The sequence below is a fragment of the Pongo abelii genome, chromosome 1 (assembly GCF_028885655.2).
Source record: "Pongo abelii isolate AG06213 chromosome 1, NHGRI_mPonAbe1-v2.0_pri, whole genome shotgun sequence".
Taxonomy (NCBI): Eukaryota; Metazoa; Chordata; class Mammalia; order Primates; family Hominidae; genus Pongo; species Pongo abelii.
Window position 1 is genome coordinate 230344277 of NC_071985.2, and position 22872 is coordinate 230367148.

At 50.8% G+C, this 22872-nt stretch overlaps 2 protein-coding genes across 4 annotated transcripts in view; one reads left to right on the top strand and one right to left on the bottom strand.

Annotated features, from left to right (window-relative positions):
• The first annotated feature begins 4942 nt into the window (after positions 1 to 4942).
• On the top strand, positions 4943 to 15888 carry C1H1orf174 (chromosome 1 C1orf174 homolog). The gene is made up of 4 exons (XM_003775827.5): positions 4943 to 5071; positions 12547 to 12660; positions 13933 to 14421; positions 14948 to 15888. The coding sequence occupies exons 1-4, from the start codon at positions 5057 to 5059 to the stop codon at positions 15062 to 15064; spliced, it is 735 nt and encodes a 244-aa protein (XP_003775875.1). The 5' UTR covers positions 4943 to 5056; the 3' UTR covers positions 15065 to 15888.
• The window catches only part of DFFB (DNA fragmentation factor subunit beta), a 37964-nt gene continuing 26362 nt past the window's right edge, over positions 11271 to 22872 (bottom strand). Inside the window, exons 7-8 of one of the 3 annotated variants that reach the window (XR_008517257.1) lie at positions 22438 to 22731; positions 11271 to 11460 (exon numbers count right to left, since the gene is read on the bottom strand). Coding sequence is in view for 1 of the 3 variants with exons in the window: in XM_024254779.3 (XP_024110547.2) it covers positions 22497 to 22731 (235 nt within the window). In the remaining 2 variants the exon portion in view is untranslated. Of the gene's footprint in view, positions 11461 to 20769; positions 22732 to 22872 lie in introns of those variants that run through there. The other 2 variants (XR_010136975.1, XM_024254779.3) reach the window with 2 other exon arrangements.

Consider the following 22872-nt stretch of genomic DNA (forward strand, 5'->3'; position numbering starts at 1 on the left):
TCTCTCAGGCACCCTAGCAGGCTCAGAGCCTACATCCTTCTCCGCTGTGTCCTTCATTCAAGGCAGGACCTTGGCACATGTGTACGGGGCGGACACGGGAGGAGCTGCAATACTTTCCAACAGCAGACAGCTGTCCTACCGCAGGGTTATTTTTGCCCAGCTAACTCAGGTGGACCAAGAGGATAGGAGAGGGTGGGCTATTAAGAAAACATTAGTTTAGGTCAATTCAAAGAGAACTTTTTTTTTTTTTTTTTTGACGAAGTCTTACTCTGTCGCCCAGGCTGGAGTGCAGTGGTGCGATGACATTTTAAAAGCATGCTGCAAGCTTTTTTTCCCCTGCCTTCTCCCTCTCTCTCTCTCTTTCTACCTATTACTTCTTTCTTTTAATTATAAAAGGCCAGTATGAAAGAGAGGACCCGTCATCATACAGGTCACCATCTATTGGCAGGAATGCGACGTGCTCTGGCCAGGGTGGCCTCAGTTAATGGGTCTACCAACTGCTAGTCAGTTGAAAAATCTCTTCAACTTTCTCACTGGCCCTACAGTGTTTGTCAAAGGCAAATACTGAACTGGGGCACAGCAGTGTTTTAAGTCGGACATTTGTGGTATGGGCAAGAATGCAAAGTTTCCTCCAATCCACAATCCTCAAGTTCTCTGTGTGTGTCTCACCCCCGGCCGGCCGGCCAGCCAATGTCCCCTGGGTATCACCAGCCTCTGTGAACAAAACACAGACCCTGCCTTCCAGGGGCTTACAGTTCACATGGGGGGCCAGCCACGTACAAGCCTGCACAGACTTCACACGCCTGTCACCATGAGGAGTCTCACTGTGCCCTGACCTGGCCGGCTGGGGACACAGCTAATCAGGAATAAGAACAGAAGCGGACACAGCGAACGCAGGAAGCCGTGGCGCGGAGGTGGCTTCGGCCGAGCCTGGTTTTCTGCCCCCTCCAGGGTCTCCTGCAATTCCACGTGACAGCTTGAGGTGGAGCCGGGGAGAGAATTCAACACTGGCTCCTCTGCCCACGCCAACACCTCCCACCTCGTCAGGAGGGGTAGCCTGTCCAGACGGGGCTCCACTGCACATCCAGCCTTGACTAGGAGGCTCTGTTTCCCCCAGGTGGGCCTGAAAGGCGCCTGCATCCTACAGGATGAGAGAGGGAGAGGGGGCCCCAGCCACTTCCTCCCAGGATCCTCGCCGGACACCCCCAGCTCTGTGCTGTTGCCCACGTGGCCTCTCCCCCGTGGCTCCCATCACACTGCAAACGTACAATTCTGTGTGACGATTCCACGCCTGGGCTCGCGCCTGGCCCAGTCCCCAGAATACAGTGGAGCTTGATACGTTGAGTGAATCAGTGGATGCGCCATGCTCTGGGATAGCGCCGGAGAAACGGTCCCGGCCTGCCACAGGGTCTTGGTAGAAGAGTGCAGAACACTACAAAAGCAGTAACCGGCAGACTGAATGTGGCGGGCAGGGGAGCATCCAGGAAGGGCCCCCTGAGGACAGGAGATATAAGCTAAGTTGAGGTTTAACAAATGGATTAGCCAGGCAAAACGTGGGTTGGGGAGCTGGGGAAAAAAGGTTTTCAGGCACAGGGAAGTGGGGAAGAGGCTTTGCAGTGCTCAGGAGCTCAGAGAGGCACTGTGGATAGCAGAGGAGCAGGGGAACAGGTGCTGGGACTCTGTGCGTCTGCAGCAGGGAGCGGCAACGGTGGGCAAGCTCAGAAGCCCTTCCGCACATTCATTCGACAAATACCTGCTGGGCACCCACAGTGTGCCAGGCACCATGCCAGGACTTACAGGCCACTCTAAGACTGTGGCTCTGGCTCCTAGAAGCAGGGGATCACCCCAACAGCTGTGGGCTGCCCAGGCCAGAGGAAAAGGAGAGACCAGCCATGAGGCTTCAAAATCTAGAATTAACAGCAACCAGCATCTGATAGGATGTGGGCAGGGAGAGAGAGACGTTCACGAATGGCCTGGGTGTCAGGCCTTACAGCTGGGAGGCCGGAAACCATGCTCATCCCAGACCCAGGGAGGGGATAGACCACAGTGGTGAAGGGAAGGAGAGTGCCCTTTGGGATGTTAAAAGTCCACATGGCTTGGAGCCCAGAGCCCTCATCGGGCGGGCGAGGCCAGGCAGTGAGGCGTTTACATCAACTGGCACCAACCACTAACAAAACAGGCAAACACCAGCCAAGCCCCAGTGGATGAGAACTTTGAGCGCCCAAGGACTGGGAAATAAAACCACTGAACCAAGCTTATTATGAAATCAATCTCTGCGAAAATGGGACAGGCTAGGTGTTTAACAAAGTATCGCTTGCTCTCATTTTTTTCTGAACAGCTGGCAGCGATTATATTAAGTTTCCATTTCAAATGCATTTCCTGCCAGTTACACATTTGTCTCCTCCCCTTCTGTACAACATGGGAAATAACACGGGAGAAGCGCAGGTCTAGGAAGAGAGAGGGTACAACAGCCAGGTAGGACATGTGTGAGTGTGCGTACACCAGGGCTGCAAGCATCTTCACTCACTGCCGAAAGCAAAACCCCACGTGCAGTCTAATTTGAGGGCTCCACCTAATTACCAAACGTCACACTTCTAAAGAGAGTGGAGGCCGCATAGAGCTCAAGCTGGCAGGATCCTTAAATACTCTCCCTTCTCAGGCACTAAAAGGAGGCATCAGCTGCATGTCTGGGCTTTGAGAGTCATACCGTAAGAGCAGGCACACTGATGCTTTTGGAAGAGATTATGAATCACACCCTGCCTTGGAACAGTGCACAGAGGGACCCTGAACAGGCCATGAAGCCACAATGCAATGCAGTTCACTTTTCAACCTTTGTAGTTTAAGTGGAAAACCTAATGCTTCTGACAAAACTGCCTGATTTAAATGTTCTCACTTGAAAAAAAATAATAATGATTTAAAAAGGAAATAAGACTCCCATTTATTTGCAAAGCACAGTACGGGCTGCTGGGTGCGCCTTGTGCCCAAGCACCTGGGAGCCAGCCCTGGACTGCGCAGCCACCTGCGGGCGGAGAGGGGAGGGGCCAGGTGTCCTCGGCCTCTGACGTGGTTTCCACCCTGCGCCCTTTCCTGAAGACACACATCCTAGAGCCCAGAGAACTCGAGGGCTGGAGAGTTTAAGGCAAGGCTGGATTTCATTTCTATGTTGAAATTCTTAAGAACAGAACAGTGTGCCGGGCGTAGTGGCTCACACCTGTAATCCCAGCACTTTGGGAGGCTGAGGCAGGCAGATCACGAGGTCAGGAGATCGAGACCATCCTAGCCAACACGGTGAAACCCCGTCTCTACTAAAAATACAAAAAAATTAGCCGGGCGTGGTGGAGGGAGCCTGTAGTCCCAGCTACTCCGGAGGCTGAGGCAGGAGAATGGCGTGAACCCGGGAGGCAGAGCTTGCAGTGAGCCGAGATTGCGTCACTGCACTCCAGCCTGGGCGACATAGCAAGACTCCCGTCAAAAAAAAAAAAAAAAGAACAGAACAGTTGGCCTCTCGCAGTGGCTCAGGCCTGTAATCCCAGCACTTTGGGAGGCCAAGGTGGGCGGATTATTTGAAGTCAGGAGTTCGAGACCAGCCTGACCAACATGGTGAAACCCCATCTCTACTAAAAATACAAAAATTAGCCAGGTGTGGTGGTGCCTGCCTGTAATCCCAGCTACTCAGGAGGCTGAGGCAGGAGGATCCCTTGAGCCCATGAGGCGGAGGTTGCAGTGAACTGAGATCGCGCCACTGCACTCCAGCCTGGGTGACAGAGCGAGACTCCGTCTCAAAAAACAAACAAACAAAAAAAAAAAACCCACAACAGAACAGTGGTCCTCAGCTTTACAAACATCTCCCTCAGCGGCGGCCAAAGAAGATGCATCACAGCAGCCCAGCCCAGCTAGGGGCGTGTCTGCTGGAGGAGGCGTGGCCGCCGTGTGTCCACCCAGAACTGATAGGGCGTGGCCACTGGAAGAGGCTTGGGCGATACGGGTCCACCCGCGCCTGCTAAGGGCGTGGCCATTGGAAGAGGCGTGGCCACTACGAGTCCACTTTGGCCCCGGAGAGTAACGGGACGGCGGAGGGGTCAGTTCCCGCCTTGCTCGTAACGGGGGGCGAAAACCGGCCCCCAGCCCGACGCCGGACCCTGGCCTCCTGGGCCCACCGACAGCCTCCACTAAGGCCCGCTCCCGGACGCGACGTGGGGGACAGCCGAGGCCACTTCCCGGGCAGGCCACCCCAACCCAAAGCGGCACGTCGCGGGGCAGCACAGCCTGCGACAAGCGCGCAAAGCTCCCCAGCGGGGCAGCAGCAAGGGCAGGCCTGGGAGTCTCTCGCGCTGCTCAAGGCCGCTAACCGGCGCTCAGAAACCAGCGCTCTGCGGCACTGGAGAAAGCACTTCCGGCCCTCCTGCAGGCTCTTAACCAGGGGCCGCAAGGGGAGGCGCCCCTCACGGACGCCCTGCCCGCCCCTCTCAAACATGGCGGCCACAGGCGCACCAAGAGAAGCGCCCCTTACAAACATGGCCATCTGCCCTTCTCAAACATGGTGGCCAAAGAGGCTTCAAGGGAAGCGCCCCTCAAGAACATGGTTGCTCGCCCCTCAAGAATATAGTTGCCCACCCCGCTCAAACATGGCGGCCACAGGTGCACCAAGGGAAGAGCCGTTCATGGCCATGACGAACATGGCCGTCTACCCTTTTCAAATATGGCGAACACAGTAGCTACAAAAAAAGCACCCCCCGCAAACATAACCTCTCAGGCCTGCCACGGGCATGGGAAACATAGCGACTACAGGGGTGCCAAGAGACGCGCCCTCACGAACATAGCCGGCCACAGGCCGACTTCCTGCTCCAGCGTCCCACCACTGGCCCAAGGCCTGTGAGCTTCGCCCGCCGCTTACGTAAGAGCCAACACTGTGGGGTCACATGACGAGGGCGCTGCACTGTGATTGGCTGTGCTGACGTCGGACGCCGCCGCGGCGCGCTCTGCAGACTGCGGGTCGCCGCTCCGCCGGGACGCGTTGGGCCGGGGCGCGCGGTGCTTTACTGCGGTGCTCACACTCATGAGGAGCCGGAAGGTGAGGGCTGGGTCCCGGCAGCAGCTGCGCCGGGCAGGGCGGGGACTCCGGACCACCTGCTGTCTGGAGAGCCGGGGTGGGGTCACGGAGTTCCTGTGGCCTAGGAGCGGCCTCCGCTTGGGCCTCGCCCCCGGGAGGAGTGGGGGGCTCCAGGCCACGCTCCCGGGAGAAGGAGGGCTCCCAGGTCGCGCTCCTGGGAAAAGGGGGACTCCGGGCCACGCCCCCGGGAGAAAGGGAGCTCCCAGGCCACGCCCCCAGAAGAAGGGGAGTTCCCAGGCCACGCCCTCGGGAGAATGGGGGCTCCGGGCCACGCCCTCGGGAGAAGTGGAGCTCACAGGTCACTTCCCCGGGAGAAGGGAGTCTCCCAGGTTACCCTCCCCGCAGAAGGGGGGCTCTGGGCCACACCCCCGGGAGAAGGGGGGCTCCGGTCCACGCCCTCGGGAGAAGTGGAGCTCACAGGTCACGTCCCCGGGAGAAGGGAGTCTCCCAGGTTACCCTCCCCGCAGAGGGGGTCCCTGGGCCACACCCCCGGGAGAAGGGGGGCTCCGGTCCACGCCCTCGGGAGAAGTGGAGCTCACAGTTCACGTCCTGGGGAGGAGGGGGCTCCCAGGTCACGCCCCCTTGAAGGGAGGTTTCAGGCCACTTTCCTAGGAAGGTGGGGCACCCTCTCCAGAACTGGTTTCAACTCCTGGTAGTGCTGGATGCTGCAGAGCTGAGTTTGTGCCCCTCAACTGCTGTCACTCCAATGGAGGTCACACAGCAAGTGACCTCAGCTTGGCCCCATCTATTTAATGTGCTAGAAGTGGGGTGATGAGGGATCCACCCAGAGGGTGGTGAGGATTGAAGGGGGGATGCCAGTGTCTGGCAAGGGGCAAGTGCTCACTGCGTGGGTGTAACAGTTAAGGTGAAGGACCCTCTTCACAGTGGACCCGGCTCAGGTCCAGGTCCACTTGGGAGGCTCTGAGCTGCATGGAGGCTCTCCTGGTTTGTTCAAATGGAGTGGCCACTTGTGAATTCCAATTCCTTTTACTATTTTTATCTTTGAACCAAAACGTGTCTTCTGTAGGCGCATATACTTGGATCTTTTTTAAAATCCTGTCTGGTAGTTTCTGCCTTTTGATTGAATTGTTTAGCGCGTGCACATTTAATATTATTGATATACCGTAGTTAGGTTTACATATGCCACTTTACTTTTTCTTTTGTTTATACAAATCTGTCTTTTTCTTCCCCTGTTCCTCCTTTAAGTGGATTAAAGTGAATATTTCCTAATGTAGCATTTTAATTTAATGATTTTTTTCACGACGTTTTTTGGGTTTTTTCCAGTGCTTGCTCTGTGTTTCACCGTATACATCTTAATCTTCATATTCTCCATATACATCTTAAGCTTCAGATTTGTACTAGGTTAATTCCAAGTGATACGGAAATGTTACTCTTATATGGTTATTTTTGTAGTATTTTGTTATATGTATTACATCTGATAATGTTACAAACTCAACAATACAGTGTTATCATTATTACTTTCTGTTTGTGGTCATTTCCTTAGCCAGTAGGGGTTTGCTTTCACCCACTTTCTTTGTTTTGTTATTGGCAAATATAGTACATGTCTGTATATATTATATACATATTATTGTATACAATTGCTTTTTAATTTAAGAGGAGGTAGAGGAATAGGCATTTAAACTATCTTTATAAGAACATAATTACCTTTATTGGTGCTGTTTTTGTGTGTGTGTGGTTTTGAATTACTGTCTGGGGTCACTTGCTTTCAGCCTAATGAACTTCTTTTAGTATTTCTTGTAAAGTGAGTTTTTTTGGTTGTTTTTTGTTTTGTTTTGTTTTGTTTTGTTTTGTTTTTTTGCTTTGAGACCAGAGTCTCACTCTGTTGCCCAGGCTGGAGTACAGAGGTGTGATCTCGGCCCACTGCAACCTCTGCCTCCCGGATTCAAGTGATTCTCGCCTCAGTCTCTGGAACAGCTGGGGTTACAGGAGCCTGCCACTACGCCCGGCTAATTTTTATATTTTTACTGGAGACGGTTTCACCATGTTGGCCAGGCTGGTCAAAACTCCTGACCTCAGGTGATCACCACCTCGGCCTCCCAAAGTGGTGGGATTACAGGCGTAAGCCACCATGCCCAGCCCATTTTTGAAGTATAGCTTTGCTGGATATAGGATTCTTGGTTGACAGGTTTGTTTGAGCACGTTGAATATGTTTGAATATTCTCCATTGTTTCAGTCAGTTCATTTATTGAGGTTCCCTTCTAAGTGGCTTTCTTCTTGGGGCTTTCAAGATTTTGTTCTCTTTCAAGATTTTGCTTTGATCTTTGTATTTTTACAGTGATGTGTCTGTGGATCTCTTTGCATGTATCCTATTTGGAGTTCTGTTCATTAAGATTCCTGGATATGGGGCCAGGAGCAGTGGCTCACGCCTATAATCCCAGTACTTTGGGAGGCTGAGGCAGGCAGATCACGAGGTCAGGAGATCGATACCATCCTGGCTAATGCGGTGAAACCCCATCTCTACTAAAAATACAAAAAATTAGCGGGGCATGGTGGCAGGCGCCTGTAGTCCCAGCTACTTGGGAGGCTGAGGCGGGAGAATAGCATGAACCTGGGAGGCGGAGCTTGCAGTGAGCCAAGATTGTGCCACCGTACTCCAGCCTGGGCGACAGACTGAGACTCCGTCTCAAAAAAAAAAAAAGATTCCTGGATGTGTAGGTTAATGTTTTTCTATAAATTTGAGAAGTTCTCAGCCATTATTTCTTCAAATATTTTTTCTGCTCCTTTCTGTCTGCATTCCTGGTGGTTCTTATTATGTGTATGTTAGTGCGCTTAATGATGTCCAGCATTTCTCTGCGGCTTGCTTTATTTTTCTTCATTCTTTTTTTCTCTGTGTTCTTCAGCATGCATAATCTATCGATCTGTCTTCAAGTTTGCTTATCCTGCCAGTTCAGTTCTACTGTTGAGCCCTTCTAGTGAATTTTGTTATTTCAGGTTTTGTACTTTTCTACTCCAGAATTTCCATTTGGTTTTTAAGTAATTTCTCTTTATTGATAGTCTCTTTGATGCAACATTATCTTATGTTTCTTCTTTATTCGTGATCTTGATATTGTTTATTATGGCTACCTTGGTCCTTTATATATGTGTAAATCCAACATCTGGTCACTCTCACAGCTTCTGTGGCCTGCTTTTATTCCAGCGTATGAGTCTACTTTTCTTTTTCTTTGAGTGCTTCATAATTTTTTGTTGGAATTATGCCTTCATAATTTTTTTGACATTTTAGATAATACATTTTAGCAATTCTGGGTACTGTCCCCAACCCTGGGGCTTGTCATTGTTAATATGCTTCTTTGTTTAGCAACTGGGTAGATTGTTTTGATAAAGTATATTTCCCCTGCCACAGTGTTCAGCCTCTGATGTTGCTGGTGGAGGGTGGCACCCAGCCACTCTGGATGACAGTGGTTTTAATGAGGTCCTTTTCCTCTTTTCCCTGACCACATCCAGCTGTTAAACTTCGCTAATGCCAGGTTATTGTGCTGTTCTCAGCAACAGCCTGGGCATAAGTTGCTCTACAAACTAATCCAATCAAATTGTGGCTTCTTCGAAGGGATGCTTTCTAAGGTCAGTGTTTGGTTAGTTTGTTCTATGCCCAAGAGGCCTCCTCCCAGCCATGTTAGTCTCTGTTTCTCTCCTGCGAACTAGTTGGCCTACCATTTGGCCTATTGCTTGATTCTCCACTGCCCCCACCCCCTTCATCACAGCCTCCAGTGTTCTTGAACAGCTCCCTTAGGCTTGAACTTCTCCACATTCCGTTACAGTGAATTTGGTGCCTTTGGGCAGACTTAAGAGCTGTCTGTTTAGTTGCCTGCCTCTCACCCCAGGCAGAGCCTCTGAGCCAGGGCCCTGCAGCTGAGGACAGTAATAGGCTCCTCTTGGAATAGGAGCTGGGGGAGCTAGCAGCAGCCTGAGATCCTCCAAATTTGCCTTCCCCAGCCTGGAACCACCTCATATCTAGGACAGGGTTGATGGGGCCCCAGTCTTCTTGGTTCACTGGGTGGAGCCTCTTGTAGAGGCTCAAACCCTACTTGTAGAATGGAGCCAAGGTGAAGCCTTCATTCTACAAATAGGGTCTGAGCAGAAAGGAGGGCCCCTCTTCTCAGTCCTGCTCACTCAGGACCTAGTTTCAGCCATAGGTGGGATGAGAGCAGAAAGGGAAGCACTACTGTCCTGCCTCTCCTGGGAAGAAACCCCGCTGCCTGGGAGCTGGGGAGGTGGGAGGTGGGAGGTGTGAGGTGGGAGTTGGGAGGTGGGAGCTGGGGAGGTGGGAGCTGGGAGGTAGGAGCTGGGAGGTGGGAGGTGGGAGCTGGGGAGGTGGGAGCTGGGAGGTAGGAGCTGGGAGGTGGGGAGGTGGGAGGTGGGGAGGTGGCCCTGTGTTCTTGGCTGCAGCAGGACAGAGTTCAAATGCCACAGACTCTCCATGTCCTTACCAAATGTATGTAGGTGTTCTGGAGCAAGTGTTTCTTCATTTGCTGGGTGCCCATAGGACCATTTCCAAAGTCTGTCTAAATGGCTGTTTTGGGACTGCTCATCACTTTCTCTGAGTAGAAGGTCAGTGAAGCTCCTCAAGCCGTCATGTTGAAGTCAGTCTCGGCCAGCCCTTTTGGAGAAACCATGTTTGTGCTTCTGACATACCAGTTATTAAACAATCTACTGGAATGAGGAGAATCTCAATGGTGAGAAAGTCTTTCCTTTTTTGGACTGTGGGAGCAGTCCAGCTGCAGAGCAGGAATCTGCAAGTGAGACTGTGACCAATTCTTGACATTTTGGAGTTGACACCTTGGAGGTAGTTAATCCATGATGAAACTGAAGCTAAGCTGCTCTCATATTTTGACTCCTGTCAATCCGGAGTGGACAGCAAATGGCCTGCTCAGGTGTCTGTAACAGCCAGCGCTTCCAGGCCCACCGGATCATCTGGCTTTTCTCTGCAGAAGGGGCCGAAAGGTCCACCTGATGAACCTGTTGCACGCGAAAAGTTCAGAACCGCTGCTGCCAAGATGCTGACAGAAGCCTTGAGAAGCACCTGCTGCGGGAAAAGACCTGCAGGCGTAGAACACAGAGCGGGTGGCAGCTTCTTCAGTTCAGTCCCCACCTCAGGCAGTTTTTGGGGGTCATATCTAGGGTGAGCTGTGGTAATGGAACAGAGATTTGGAAGCCAGGCATCACTTGTATAACCTCATAAGCTCCTTACCCAAGTTGTCATCATCTGAAATGGGTGTGCCACTCCTTTAAAGCTGCTCAGGCACCGAGCTGGGCTCCCCACACAGCATACTCCAGAACAGAGCAGCAAAGCGCCCAGAGGACGGCTCACAGCAGGGAGGAGAGGAGGGGCAGTGGCTTTCTAGGACAGCGATGTCTTTTCCCTATGAGGCACGTGATGGTGTTTTAGGGAGATGGGCTTGTTTAAGACCCAGTGGTAGGATTTTGATGAGAGATGTTTATGGCAACTCTTAGCAAGTTCTATAACCTCTGTTGCCTCAGTCCCCTTGGTGTAACTGTGACCATGACGTCTGCCGGGGCTCTCAGGAAAGCCCTGCTCTTATGAGAGGACGGAGGCCCAGCCCCCGGTGTGCCATGGTAGCAGGCACTTCACCCAGCCTGTGGGCACCTGGTGTGTCCTGTGTACAGTGGGCAGGTGTCCTGGCCTCTGGTGGGCTGCTGCCTGCTCTTCTCCCTCCTGTTTCAGACGCACACTCTGACTGCCACAGTATCACAGGACCTTGGAGCTGCCACCCCACAGGGCTTCTGGAGCTGTCTTGGGCAACGGGGTGCATGGCAGAGAGAGATTATTTCTTTTTTTTTTTTTTTTTTTGAGATGGAGTCTTGCTCTGTCACCCAGGCTGGAGTGCTGTGACGCAATCTCGGCTCACTGCAAGCTCTGCCTCCTGGGTTCACGCCATTCTCCTGCCTCAGCCTCCTGAGTAGCTGGGACTACAGGCGCCCGCCACCACGCCCGGCTAATTTTTTGTATTTTTAGTAGAGACGGGGTTTTACTGTGTTAGCCGGGATGGTCTCGATTTCCTGACCTCGTGATCCACCCGCCTCAGCCTCCCAAAGTGCTGGGATTACAGGCATGAGCCACCGCGCCCAGCCGAGACAGATTATTTCTATGTTTTATTTTTTTGTTTTTTTCCTTTTTTTATTTCTCTTACCTGCTGTTGGGCAGGGCACTCTTCATCCGTCCCCTTCTGGGTTCCAGTTCTAGGGCCTATTGGCAGCAGCTCTTGGGTCTTTCCAGACCATGTCAACCTGCATTGCTCCTGTTTGTTGCTTCTACTACTCACACTCATTGCTTTCGAGTTTTCTAAGTGCGGTGTGGTATTCTGGACTGGATTCTGGAACAGAAAAACAGTTCATGGAGAAACTGATAAAATACAAATAAAATCTATAGTTTAATGAAGAGTACGGTAATGTTACTAATTTCTTAATGGTGACAGTGTCCTGTAGTTGTTTAACATTAGTGGAAGCTGAGTGAAGGCTACATGGCAACTCCCTGTACTATTTTATTGCTATTATTTTTTCAGACACGGTCTCACTCTGTCACCCAGGTGGAGTGCAATGCTGCAGTCATAGCTCACTGCAGCCTCAAATTCCTGGGATCAACGATCCTCTCACCTCAGCCTCCCACATAGCTGGGACTACAGGTGCACACCACACACCTGGCTAATTTTTTTTCTATTTTTTTAAAGATAGGATCTCGCTGTATTGCCCAGGCTGGTCTTGAACTCCTGGCCTCAAGCGATCCTCCTACCTCAGCTTCCAAAGTAGCTGAGATTACAGGTGTAAGCTATCACACCAGTTTCTTTGTACTATTTTTTGCAACTTTTCTGAATACCAAAAATTATTCCTAAATAGTTATTTTAAATGTTATGTCTTTAATTAATTTCTTTCTTGTTATTAGAAGAGTTTGCTTTGCATTCAGGATAAAAGAGAGGTGGACCAGTTTGTTAATATTAAGATTTGTAAGACAGTCACTAGCTGCATTCAACTAATGGAATAGGACTCTAATTTGAGGGAGAGAAACTTTGGTTTCCTCATGTTACCTTTTTTTAAGAACTTTGACAACGTATGAAAGTTGGAGATCCTTCTAAGGAAGGGCATGTGCTGCTTATTCTAAGTCAACTTTGAAGTTGACTTAATTTCCACTAATGGACAAATGGTGGCTACTAGAAATATACAAGATAAGGGGGACAGATTGTCCCAAGCCTCCAAGATCGTGGAAATAGTAGATCCTGTATCCTAAACCCAGGCACAATTTTGTTTGGATTTACACATTCGGGCCACAGCTGTCTCCACAAAGATGATAAAATCCTGGGAGCGGGAGGGGCTGTCTTCGGGTGTTCTTTAGGTGGGAAATTCTCGTCTGCACTTTCATGTTGCCTCCCTGAGAGTGCTCTCTGAGTGGCTCTTGATCTGTCTAGCTCACAGGTGCAGTGCGGTCTTCGGCGCGCTTGAAAGCACGAAGTTGTTCGGCAGCCAGGTTGGCCTCTGCCCAGGAAGTCGGTGGTTCCACATCTGCCAAGACAGCATGTCTGGTGAGCTCTGTTACCATGGAGAACGCCAAGATCCTGACTCGAGGGTCCATTTTATACAAAATTGCCACTCCAAAATGTGTTGCTTTAGAAAAATATCGAATGTTACTTGTCTGCCAGAGGGGGACTATTTCAGATGAAAAGGTGACAGCACTGTAATTACCTTCAGAGAAAGACACTCGGCAGGCTGGGGCTGGCTCTTCTAGCACCTGCTCATCTGTGTGTGGGTCTAGACCCGGGCTCTGATCCTAGCACCTGCCCACCTGTGTGTGTGTGTCTAGACCCGGGCCCTGATCCTAGCACCTGCCCACCCGTGTGTGTGTCTAGACCCGGGCCCTGATCCTAGCACCTGCCCACCCGTGTGTGTGTCTAGACCCGGGCCCTGATCCTAGCACCTGCCCACCCGTGTGTGTGTCTAGACCTGGGCCCTGATCCTAGCACCTGCCCACCCGTGTGTGTGTCTAGACCTGGGCCCTGATCCTAGCACCCGCCCACCCGTGTGTGTGTCTAGACCCGGGCCCTGATCCTAGCACCCGCCCACCCGTGTGTGTGTCTAGACCAGGCTCTGAGGCCACTTGTGCTCATCGCTCTGCTCTTAGTGTGCCATTGAGTCATGCTGGCCCATTGCCATGCAGCCTCACCGCCAGAGGCTTGAAGAGAAAGGCAGAGTGGGTGGGAAAAGGAATCTCATGCCGTCTGCCGTTCACCCTAGCCCAGCCATCGATTCCGAGGAGTGAGTTCCTGAACTTACCAGTGAAGTAGAGCCGCTTCATGGAGCCCACAGCTGAGGGGTTGGGACTTGGCCATATGCCAGCGTGTAGCACAGAGCTTTGCTCATAATGAGGTGCTTGGTAAAATTTTGTCGAAGTCAATTTAGCAAATATTTCTTGAGCACCTTCTGTGTGCCAGGCACTAATCGGTGAATAAAGCAAAGACCCCTGCCTTCACAGAGCTTATGCCCTAGCAGAAATGAATGAAAGCTGGATTCTTTTACTGTAATTGTATAATATATAAATATATGCTTCAGAATTCACCTCAGGAGCTGTAACACCACTAGGGAAAACTGAAAGTGTAGGAGTGATGTGGGGTGTGTCTAGATTCAGTCTCACTTGTATTTTGTCCCTTGGTGGCAAAACAGTGAAATGGCGATCTGTGAAAGTTGTGGTCACAGCATCTTTATCATTTCAGATGTGAGAAGAAATACTAGCCTCTGGATTGAGGCCTGTTTTATTTGCTAGATGTGTCTGGTTCCCCTTACATTTTTTTTTTTGACAGACTTCCTCATCCCACAAAGCCACAGACAGGCGAATGTCCAAGAAGTTCAAATGTGACAAAGGACATCTTATGAAGTCAGAATTACAGAAGCTTGTCCCTAAGAATGACAGCGCTTCTTTGCCAAAAGTGACACCTGAGACCCCTTGTGAAAATGAGTTTGCTGAAGGCAGTGCCTTGCTTCCAGGCAGCGAGGCTGGCGTTTCTGTGCAGCAGAGGGCTGCAAGTCTTCCCCTCGGTGGCTGCAGAGTTGTGAGTGACTCTCGCTTAGCAAAGACTAAAGATGGCCTGTCTGTGCCGAAACACAGTGCCGGGTCCGGAGCAGAAGAATCCAACAGCAGCTCCACTGTGCAGAAGCAGAACGAGCCAGGGCTAGAGATAGAGGATGTGCAGAAGCCACCACTTCAGATGGACAACAGCATCTTTCTAGATGACGACAGCAATCAGCCAATGCCCGTGAGCCGGTTCTTTGGAAACGTTGAGCTCATGCAGGTAAGAGCGGCGCCTTCCTCCTCCCATGGGTACTCAGGAGGCAGCTGCACATTCAGGTCACACACTCGCCACTCAGTGCAGTTTAATGCCTCAACACAACATTAAACATAAATTGATCATTTTAACCCACGAGGAGAAAATGAAACCGTTGGCTAATTGGGGGCCCTCCCTCCATCTCCCGAGCTGAGATTCACTGCCATCGGGAAAGGTGGTGGTGGGAGGGGTTCCTCCCGCAGCCACAGGTGTGTTTCTGTGAAATCAGATTTGTGGTTTTTTTGAACATCTACCCCACGCTTGCTGTTGCTTTCTTTTGTTTTGAACCCAGCATCTTTCCTTCTCTTTACTCGATCAGCCCAGTAGGGAGGAAGCTCTCATCTAGAGGTGAGTGCTGGGACTCAGGTATTTTCACGTGTCTAAAAGGGAAGAGCGCTCTGCAAGCCCCAGAGCTGCTGGATGGGGCACATTGCAAATGCGGGTGCAGATATGTATTACTTATGACTGAAGTCATGTTTTCTTCTCCTTTAAGGACCTCCCACCTGCATCTTCATCTTGTCCTTCAATGAGCAGACGAGAGTTCAGAAAAATGCATTTCAGAGCCAAAGATGATGATGATGACGATGATGATGATGATGCAGAAATGTAGAGGCCATACAAAATCATGTCTTTGAGTATTTAGTACCATTAACAATTTGACAACTTAGTACATTACAAGATTTATATAAAATATATCTCCAAGAGAATGTCTTAATCAAACTTCAGAACTGACCCATCTAAGTCAATAGTGCAAAGCACCCAATACCTTTGGAGGATGTACTCATGGGAACTAAAACTCAAACCGTCTTTGAGGTTGCAAAGCTGCTGTACTGTGCCAATGTCCTTTCTTTTTTTTTTTTTCCCCCCCTTGGAGACAGAGTTTCTCTCTTGTCACCCAGGCTGGAGTGCAATGGCGCAGTCTCGGCTCACTGCAACCTCCACCTCCTGGGTTCAAGTGATTCTCCTGCCTCAGCCTCCTGAGTAGCTGGGATTACAGGCGTGTGCCACCACGCCCAGCTAGTTTTTGTATTATTAGTAGACACGGGGGTTTCTCCATGTTGGCCAGGCTGGTCTCAAACTCCTGACCTCTTGATCCGCCCGCCTAAGCCTCCCAAAGTGCTGGGATTACAGGCGTGAGCCACCGCGCCCGGCCAGTGTCCTTTCTTATACACGTACATACATGACGATGGCTTGAATCAGCTGCAGGGCAGTGGGCTTAATGAGAGGGATCTTTGTAAAGACAGCTCTTCACTTCAGCTCAATGGCTTTGGTCATAGGCAAGTTTGTTTTCCATTATCATAATTTGATCATTCTTGTGATGAATTCAATGCTAGTTCTTAAAGAACTCTTTTATTTCTGTATGCGGAAAAAATGTTTACCTCGGAAATTTTGCAAAATACATGTAAGAAAGAAATAAAATATATTTTGAAAATATTTTGAAAGCAGTCATATGTTCCTAAAACCAGATTCCTTTCTCAATGCCTGGGAGCCAAGTGGAGGAAACACATCCTGCCTCAGTCTCATGCTCCCAAATGCTCATAAGGCTGGGTCCTTCTTTTTTTTTTTTCTGAAACTGAGTCTCACTCTGTTGCCCAGGCTGAAGTGCAGTGGCACAGTCTCGGCTCACTGCAACCTCTGTCTCCCGGGTTCAAGCGATTCTCCAGGCTCAGCCTCCCAAGTAGCTGGGATTACAGGCATGTGCCACCATGCCTGGCTAATTTTTCGTATTTTTAGTAGAAACGGGGTTTCACCATGTTGGCCAGGTTGCTCTCGAACTCATGACCTCAGGTGATCCGCCTGCCTCGGCCTCCCACACTGCCGGGATGACAGGCGTGAGCCACCGCGCCCGGCACGGGTCCATCTTTTAGACCCGTTAACCACGGAGGCTGGGACAGGGCCTCTTCCCTTCTCTCGAGTGTACTTCCACTCCCACTTGTCTGCCGCAGAAGTGTCGGGCTTTCCTATCCTGTGTGGTAGAGATGGTCAGCCGTCCAGCGAAGGCCATGCTCTGCTCCAAGCCATAGAGAGGTCCGTGTGCAGCTGCCTGACGAGAACTGCACTCCCCAGCCCCAGCGGCATCAGGGAGCACCTCACCGTGTGTTCTCGCCCAGGGCAGTGGAGACAAGCCGTTGGGAGTGCTCTTTCCACGGCCTCTTCCTGCTGCCACCTGCACATAGAAGCCAAGTGGACCAACCAGGAGCAAGCTGGGGTCCCCGGGTGACCAAGGACAAGGAGAAGTTGCCTGCGATGTGGGAAGACCGTGTGGGCCTTTTCATGAGGGAGCAAGTGAGTCTTGCTGGTTTTGAGCTTTTATACGTTTCTGGTTTAATTACAAGAGCAGCTAGAATTAACCCTGTGAAAATGTCCTATGAAGCACAGGAAGGATTTTCCATAACATAAATTGGAAGCAAAATATAGTTGAAGTGCCGTGTAAGAAGTGTTTCCACTCTACTATTCAAACACTGCCCTCCCTGAAGGTGTCATTCTCCACTTCTAATGTGATCCTTTTCTCATGAGCTGTGACCTTCACCTGCTTTGAATAACTTTGTGATTTATTGATCAACAAACTATAATTTGGAAATGTGGCTTATAAAGTCATTTTATGATAGCCAGGGAAAATAATTTACAACTTTTGCCGGGCACAGTGGCTCACGCCTGTAATCCCAACACTTTGGGAGGCTGAGGCAGGCAGATCACTTGAGGTCAGGAGTTCGAGAACAGCCTGGCCAACATAGTGAAACCCCGTCTCTACTAAAAATACAAAAATTAGCCGGGCGTGGTGGTGGGCGCCTGTAATCCCAGCTACCTGGGAGGCTAAGGCAGGGGAATCACTTGAACCCAGGAAGCGGAGGTTGCAGTGAGCTGAGATCACACCATTGCACTCCAGCCTGGGCAACAGAGCGAGACTCGGCCTCTAAAAAAAAATTAATTAATTAATTAATTAATTAAGTACAACTTTAGATTGCTGCATGAATAACTATTAATAACAGCACCTGGCTGGGCGTGGTGGCTCACACCTCTAATCCCAGCACTTTGGGAGGCCGAGGCGGGCAGATCATGAGGTCAGGAGATCAAGACCATCCTGGCTAACATGGTGAAACCCCGTCTCTACTAAAAATACAAAAAAAAATTAGCCAGGTGTGGTGGTGGGCGCCTGTAGTCCCAGCTACTCAGGAGGCTGAGGCAGGAGAATGACGTGAACCCGGGAGGCGGAGCTTGCAGTGAGCCAAGATCACGCCACTGCACTCCAGCCTGGGCAACAGAGCGAGACTCCGTCTCAAAAAATTTAAAAAAAAAAAATAACAGCACATATCCTGGTAGTGATGAGAATTTTGCCATCCTCTAAGCAGACTTCAGTGAGGTGCACTGTCCCGAATGATGATACACCTGCAGAGGAGACGCAGCATGCAGAGTGGAAACTGCGTGAGTTCCTGGGGCCACCCCTATTCACTCACGGATGTTAACCTGCACTAACAAGCACTGCCAGGTAGGATGTTAACCTGCACTAACAAGCACTGCCAGGTAGGATGTTAACCTGCGCTAACAAGCGCTGCCAGGTAGGATGTTAACCTGCGCTAACAGGCGCTGCCAGGTAGGATGTTAACCTGCGCTAACAGGCGCTGCCAGGTAGGATGTTAACCTGCGCTAACAGGCGCTGCCAGGTAGGATGTTAACCTGCGCTAACAGGCGCTGCCAGGTAGGATGTTAACCTGCGCTAACAGGCGCTGCCAGGTAGGATGTTAACCTGCGCTAACAGGCGCTGCCAGGTAGGATGTTAACCTGCGCTAACAGGCGCTGCCAGGTAGGATGTTAACCTGCGCTAACAGGCGCTGCCAGGTAGGATGTTAACCTGCGCTAACAGGCGCTGCCAGGTAGGATGTTAACCTGCGCTAACAGGCGCTGCCAGGTAGGATGTTAACCTGCGCTAACAGGCGCTGCCAGGTAGGATGTTAACCTGCGCTAACAGGCGCTGCCAGGTAGGATGTTAACCTGCGCTAACAGGCGCTGCCAGGTAGGATGTTAACCTGCGCTAACAGGCGCTGCCAGGTAGGATGTTAACCTGCGCTAACAGGCGCTGCCAGGTAGGATGTTAACCTGCGCTAACAGGCGCTGCCAGGTAGGATGTTAACCTGCGCTAACAGGCGCTGCCAGGTAGGATGTTAACCTGCGCTAACAGGCGCTGCCAGGTAGGATGTTAACCTGCGCTAACAGGCGCTGCCAGGTAGGATGTTAACCTGCGCTAACAGGCGCTGCCAGGTAGGATGTTAACCTGCGCTAACAGGCGCTGCCAGGTAGGATGTTAACCTGCGCTAACAGGCGCTGCCAGGTAGGATGTTAACCTGCGCTAACAGGCGCTGCCAGGTAGGATGTTAACCTGCGCTAACAGGCGCTGCCAGGTAGGATGTTAACCTGCGCTAACAGGCGCTGCCAGGTAGGATGTTAACCTGCGCTAACAGGCGCTGCCAGGTAGGATGTTAACCTGCGCTAACAGGCGCTGCCAGGTAGGATGTTAACCTGCGCTAACAGGCGCTGCCAGGTAGGATGTTAACCTGCGCTAACAGGCGCTGCCAGGTAGGATGTTAACCTGCGCTAACAGGCGCTGCCAGGTAGGATGTTAACCTGCGCTAACAGGCGCTGCCAGGTAGGATGTTAACCTGCGCTAACAGGCGCTGCCAGGTAGGATGTTAACCTGCGCTAACAGGCGCTGCCAGGTAGAAACACTTCCTAGTCTGCATGTGAACCGTAGCCTGCACAGACCTAGGGGGACTGAACAAAGGCGGGCGAATGAGGGAATAAAAGATAAAATACAAAACAGTATATTTGTGCTCACGCACAGCCTCTGGCGCAGGCCGACTGTGGCTCTGCCTACAGTGCGCTCCCTCCTGAGGTGCAGGAAGGCCATGTCTTGTGGTCGTGTTTGCTGCAGCTTTGCCATCTGGATGGAGCCTGGCACTGAGCTGGTTGAGGCTGTCTGCAGGCCTTTACTGGGCTCTTCCCTTGGAAGCTTCTTACCGATGCCAGGACCTCCCAGCAGGTGACCCTCAGCCCCACAGATCACAGAATTCCACACTCTTAGCTCCTAGAACTTTTCTCCCTCTTGTGTGAGAATGGACAGACCACACACTCTTTCTTTGTTGCAGAGGTTCAGCCACCTTTTCTAACCTGAGACTCTGGGTGACATAACTCCTGATAGGTGATAGCTCTTTGTAACAATCACCAGCACCTTGCCCAGCCAAGGGCCCGGAAGCAAGAAAAAAAAGACCAAAACACCATGTCACAGCCAGGAGAGCCTCGCATGCTTCACACACAGCTCAACAAGCCTGGGTTTCCGGTGTGTCACCTCCTGCAGAAATGAAGCCCCAAGTCAGGAAGGGTGAGGAGGGGTACGGATGAGGCCCAACAGCTGCAGGATGGCGCAGAAGGCCTGAGGGACACAGAACCTTCTAGGCCTAGTCGTAGGCAGTGGGGCAGCACCGTGGAGCCACATGGTAGAGGGATAGCCGCCCTGTGTGTCCAGGGCAAGATGGCACAGCATGCCTGGACCGCTGAGAAGGAAGGACTTCCCTCAAGAATGTGTCTTGCGCCGGGTGCAGGGGCTCATGCCTGTAATCCCAGCACTTCAGGAGGCCAGGGTGGGTGCATCGCCTGAGCCCAGGAATTTGAGACCAACCTGGACAACATAGTGAGACCATCTCTACAAACATAAAAATAAATTAGCTAGGCATGGTGGCACACGCCTGGGGTCTCAGTTACTGCAGAGGCTGAGGCAGGAGAATCACTTAAACCCAGGAGTTCAAGGCTGCGGTGAGCTGAAATCACACCACTGCACTCCAGCCTGGATGACACAACAAGACCCTGTCTTAAAAAACAAACGGTGAAAGAATGTGTCTCTGAAAAAGGCCCACGTCTGTGGCTGGAAAACAGAGCAGCTCATCTCCTGAGGCCAGAGCGATGGAGCTGGAAGGGCCTCACAGCTGTCCCGGCCAGGCTCCTTGCTGCACAGGTGGGATCTGCTGGCTCCAGAGAGTTCTTCAGACCCTGCAAAAGGGATCTGAGAAGAGGAACCAGGCCCCCTGGTTCCCAGGCCCTGACTCTCCCACTGTTTGTCCTTCCCTGATCAGAGCAGATAAATACCACTGTACCATAGATGGGACATCTAGAAATTCCCCACACAGGACTGGGTAATTCTAAGGTATTGCTTTAGCTCTGTGAAGAAAATGTAACAACTGAAGTCAATTTGTAAAACATCACGGACTCCTTATTTTTATCCTTATTTTCAGCATCCTCAATGAGTGCAAACTTTTTTGACATGTCTATTTTTGAAAAATCTTTATTGCTTTTCCTGATTGTACAACAAATGTAAAAATTCAAATATTACAAAATGACTTAATTTAAAAAGTACATTTTAACATGTTATAAAATAAATGCCCATTTCAAAAAATTCAAGTATCATAAAATATATGACGTAGAAAATGAGCCCTCTGTAATCCAGCCCTACCCCGTATCCCCCAGGATTACTGCTGTTCAGATCCGTGTGTTTCCTTCCAGACTGTGTCTGTGCACCTGCCGCCCACATGGCTGACATGAGCTCCATATGATCTGAGATGATAGTAACGCTGACCGACGGAGCAGGGTTCAGCTGCCGGTGCCCTGAACAGCTTCCAGTTTCTACACAGAAACACCTTCCTCATAAAAGCTTGAAACTGCGACACAGTTTTGCACTATGTAAATGTATCAGGTTGAATCATGAAATAAATGATCGCTCACCATTTTTGGCCTAGAAAAGGGCAGTTCCATGTGGTTCAGCATGATCGCTGTGGTCCTACTCACAGACATTGGGGGGTTTCCTAGTTCTTGCCATTATAAACAGCTCAGCAGGTCAGGTGCAGTGGCTCATGCCTGTCATCCCAGCACTTTGGGAGGCCGAGGCGGGCAGATCACCTGAGGTCAGGAGTTTGAGAACGGCCTGGCCAACATGGTGAAACCCCATTTCTACTAAACATACAAAAATTAGCTGGCCATGGTGGTAGGTGCCTGTAATCCCAGCTACTTGGGAGGCTGAGGCAGGAGAATCACTTGAACCTGAGAGGCGGAGGTTGCAGTGAGCCAAGATTGCACCACTGCACTCCAGCCTGAGCGACAGAGTGAGAGAGACCCTGTCTCAAAAAAAAAAAAAAAAAAATCAGCAGTGAATGTCCTTGTATGTTCTTTATGGAGTACAAACATCATACCCCCAAAGCATGACACCTCTTTTGGGCATTTAGAAGAGTGAAGAGGATGGAGCTGCCCATTTGCCATGGAAAGGGAACCCAGCAGAGAGCTGATGCATAAACAACTTGTCCCTCAAGCAGGAGTGGCCAACTTCAGCCATGACACCATTTGAGTATGATGACCACATTACATGAGCAAACCCAACGCTGGTGAAACCAGAGAACAGAAGAATTCCTCTGCCCAGAGACAATTCTTATCCCTACTGCCCCGTATGACCAGGAACTCAGAGACATCCAGCAAGTACCCCAGAGCTGTCCTCTGGAAGTTGGGCTGTCAGAAGGTATAAGAAGTGATTCAGGCTGGGCACAGTGGCTCACACCTGTCATCCCAGCACTTTGGGAGGCTGAGGCGGGCGGATCACCTGAGGTCAGGAGTTCGAGACCAGCCTGACCAACATGGCGAAACCCCGTCTCTACTAAAAATACAAACATTAGCCGGGAGTGGTGGCACATGCCTGTAATCCCAGCTACTCGGGAGGCTGAGGCAGGAGAATCACTTGAACCCAGACGGCGGAGGTTGCAGTGAGCCGAGATTGCGCCACTACACTCCAGCCTGGGCAACAAAAGTGAAACTCGATCTACAAAACAAAACAAAACAACAATTCAGAAATGTAATGAAATCAGATTTGCAGGAAACATTTTTTAAGGTTTTTTCCAGGAGCTACTGGAGTGACCAAAAAAAAAGAAAAAAACAAGATAACAAAAAAGGCACCTGTTAAAATGATGCCCACGTCAGGCCTCAAACAAAGACCAGAACGTGGTGTGTACGTGTCACTGGCGTTTCCGCACAGGCCGCTTCCGCTTCAACCTTGTCTGGGGTTTGTAGATTCTGCTCGGGTCACAGTTGAGCTTGTGGGTGGTTTTCTTATGGCAGACAATGTGCACTAGTTTTAGGTTCTCTGAGGTAAAAAGCAGGCCATAAAAATACTCCCAGTCCACTTCTCTTCCGTCTTGTTCCTTAATTGCTTCCACCAGTGTAGGAATGATGGTGCGTTTCTTTTCTATTCTGCAAAGTAAAGTTAGAGACATCATTTTCTGTGGTCACGGTGCCACAGGCAACAGGTCACAGCAGCGCATTGCAGCCACAGCTCTTCACAAATTCCCCTAAGTGCCGTCACAGACACGCGGCCGCACCTACTGGCCAGGT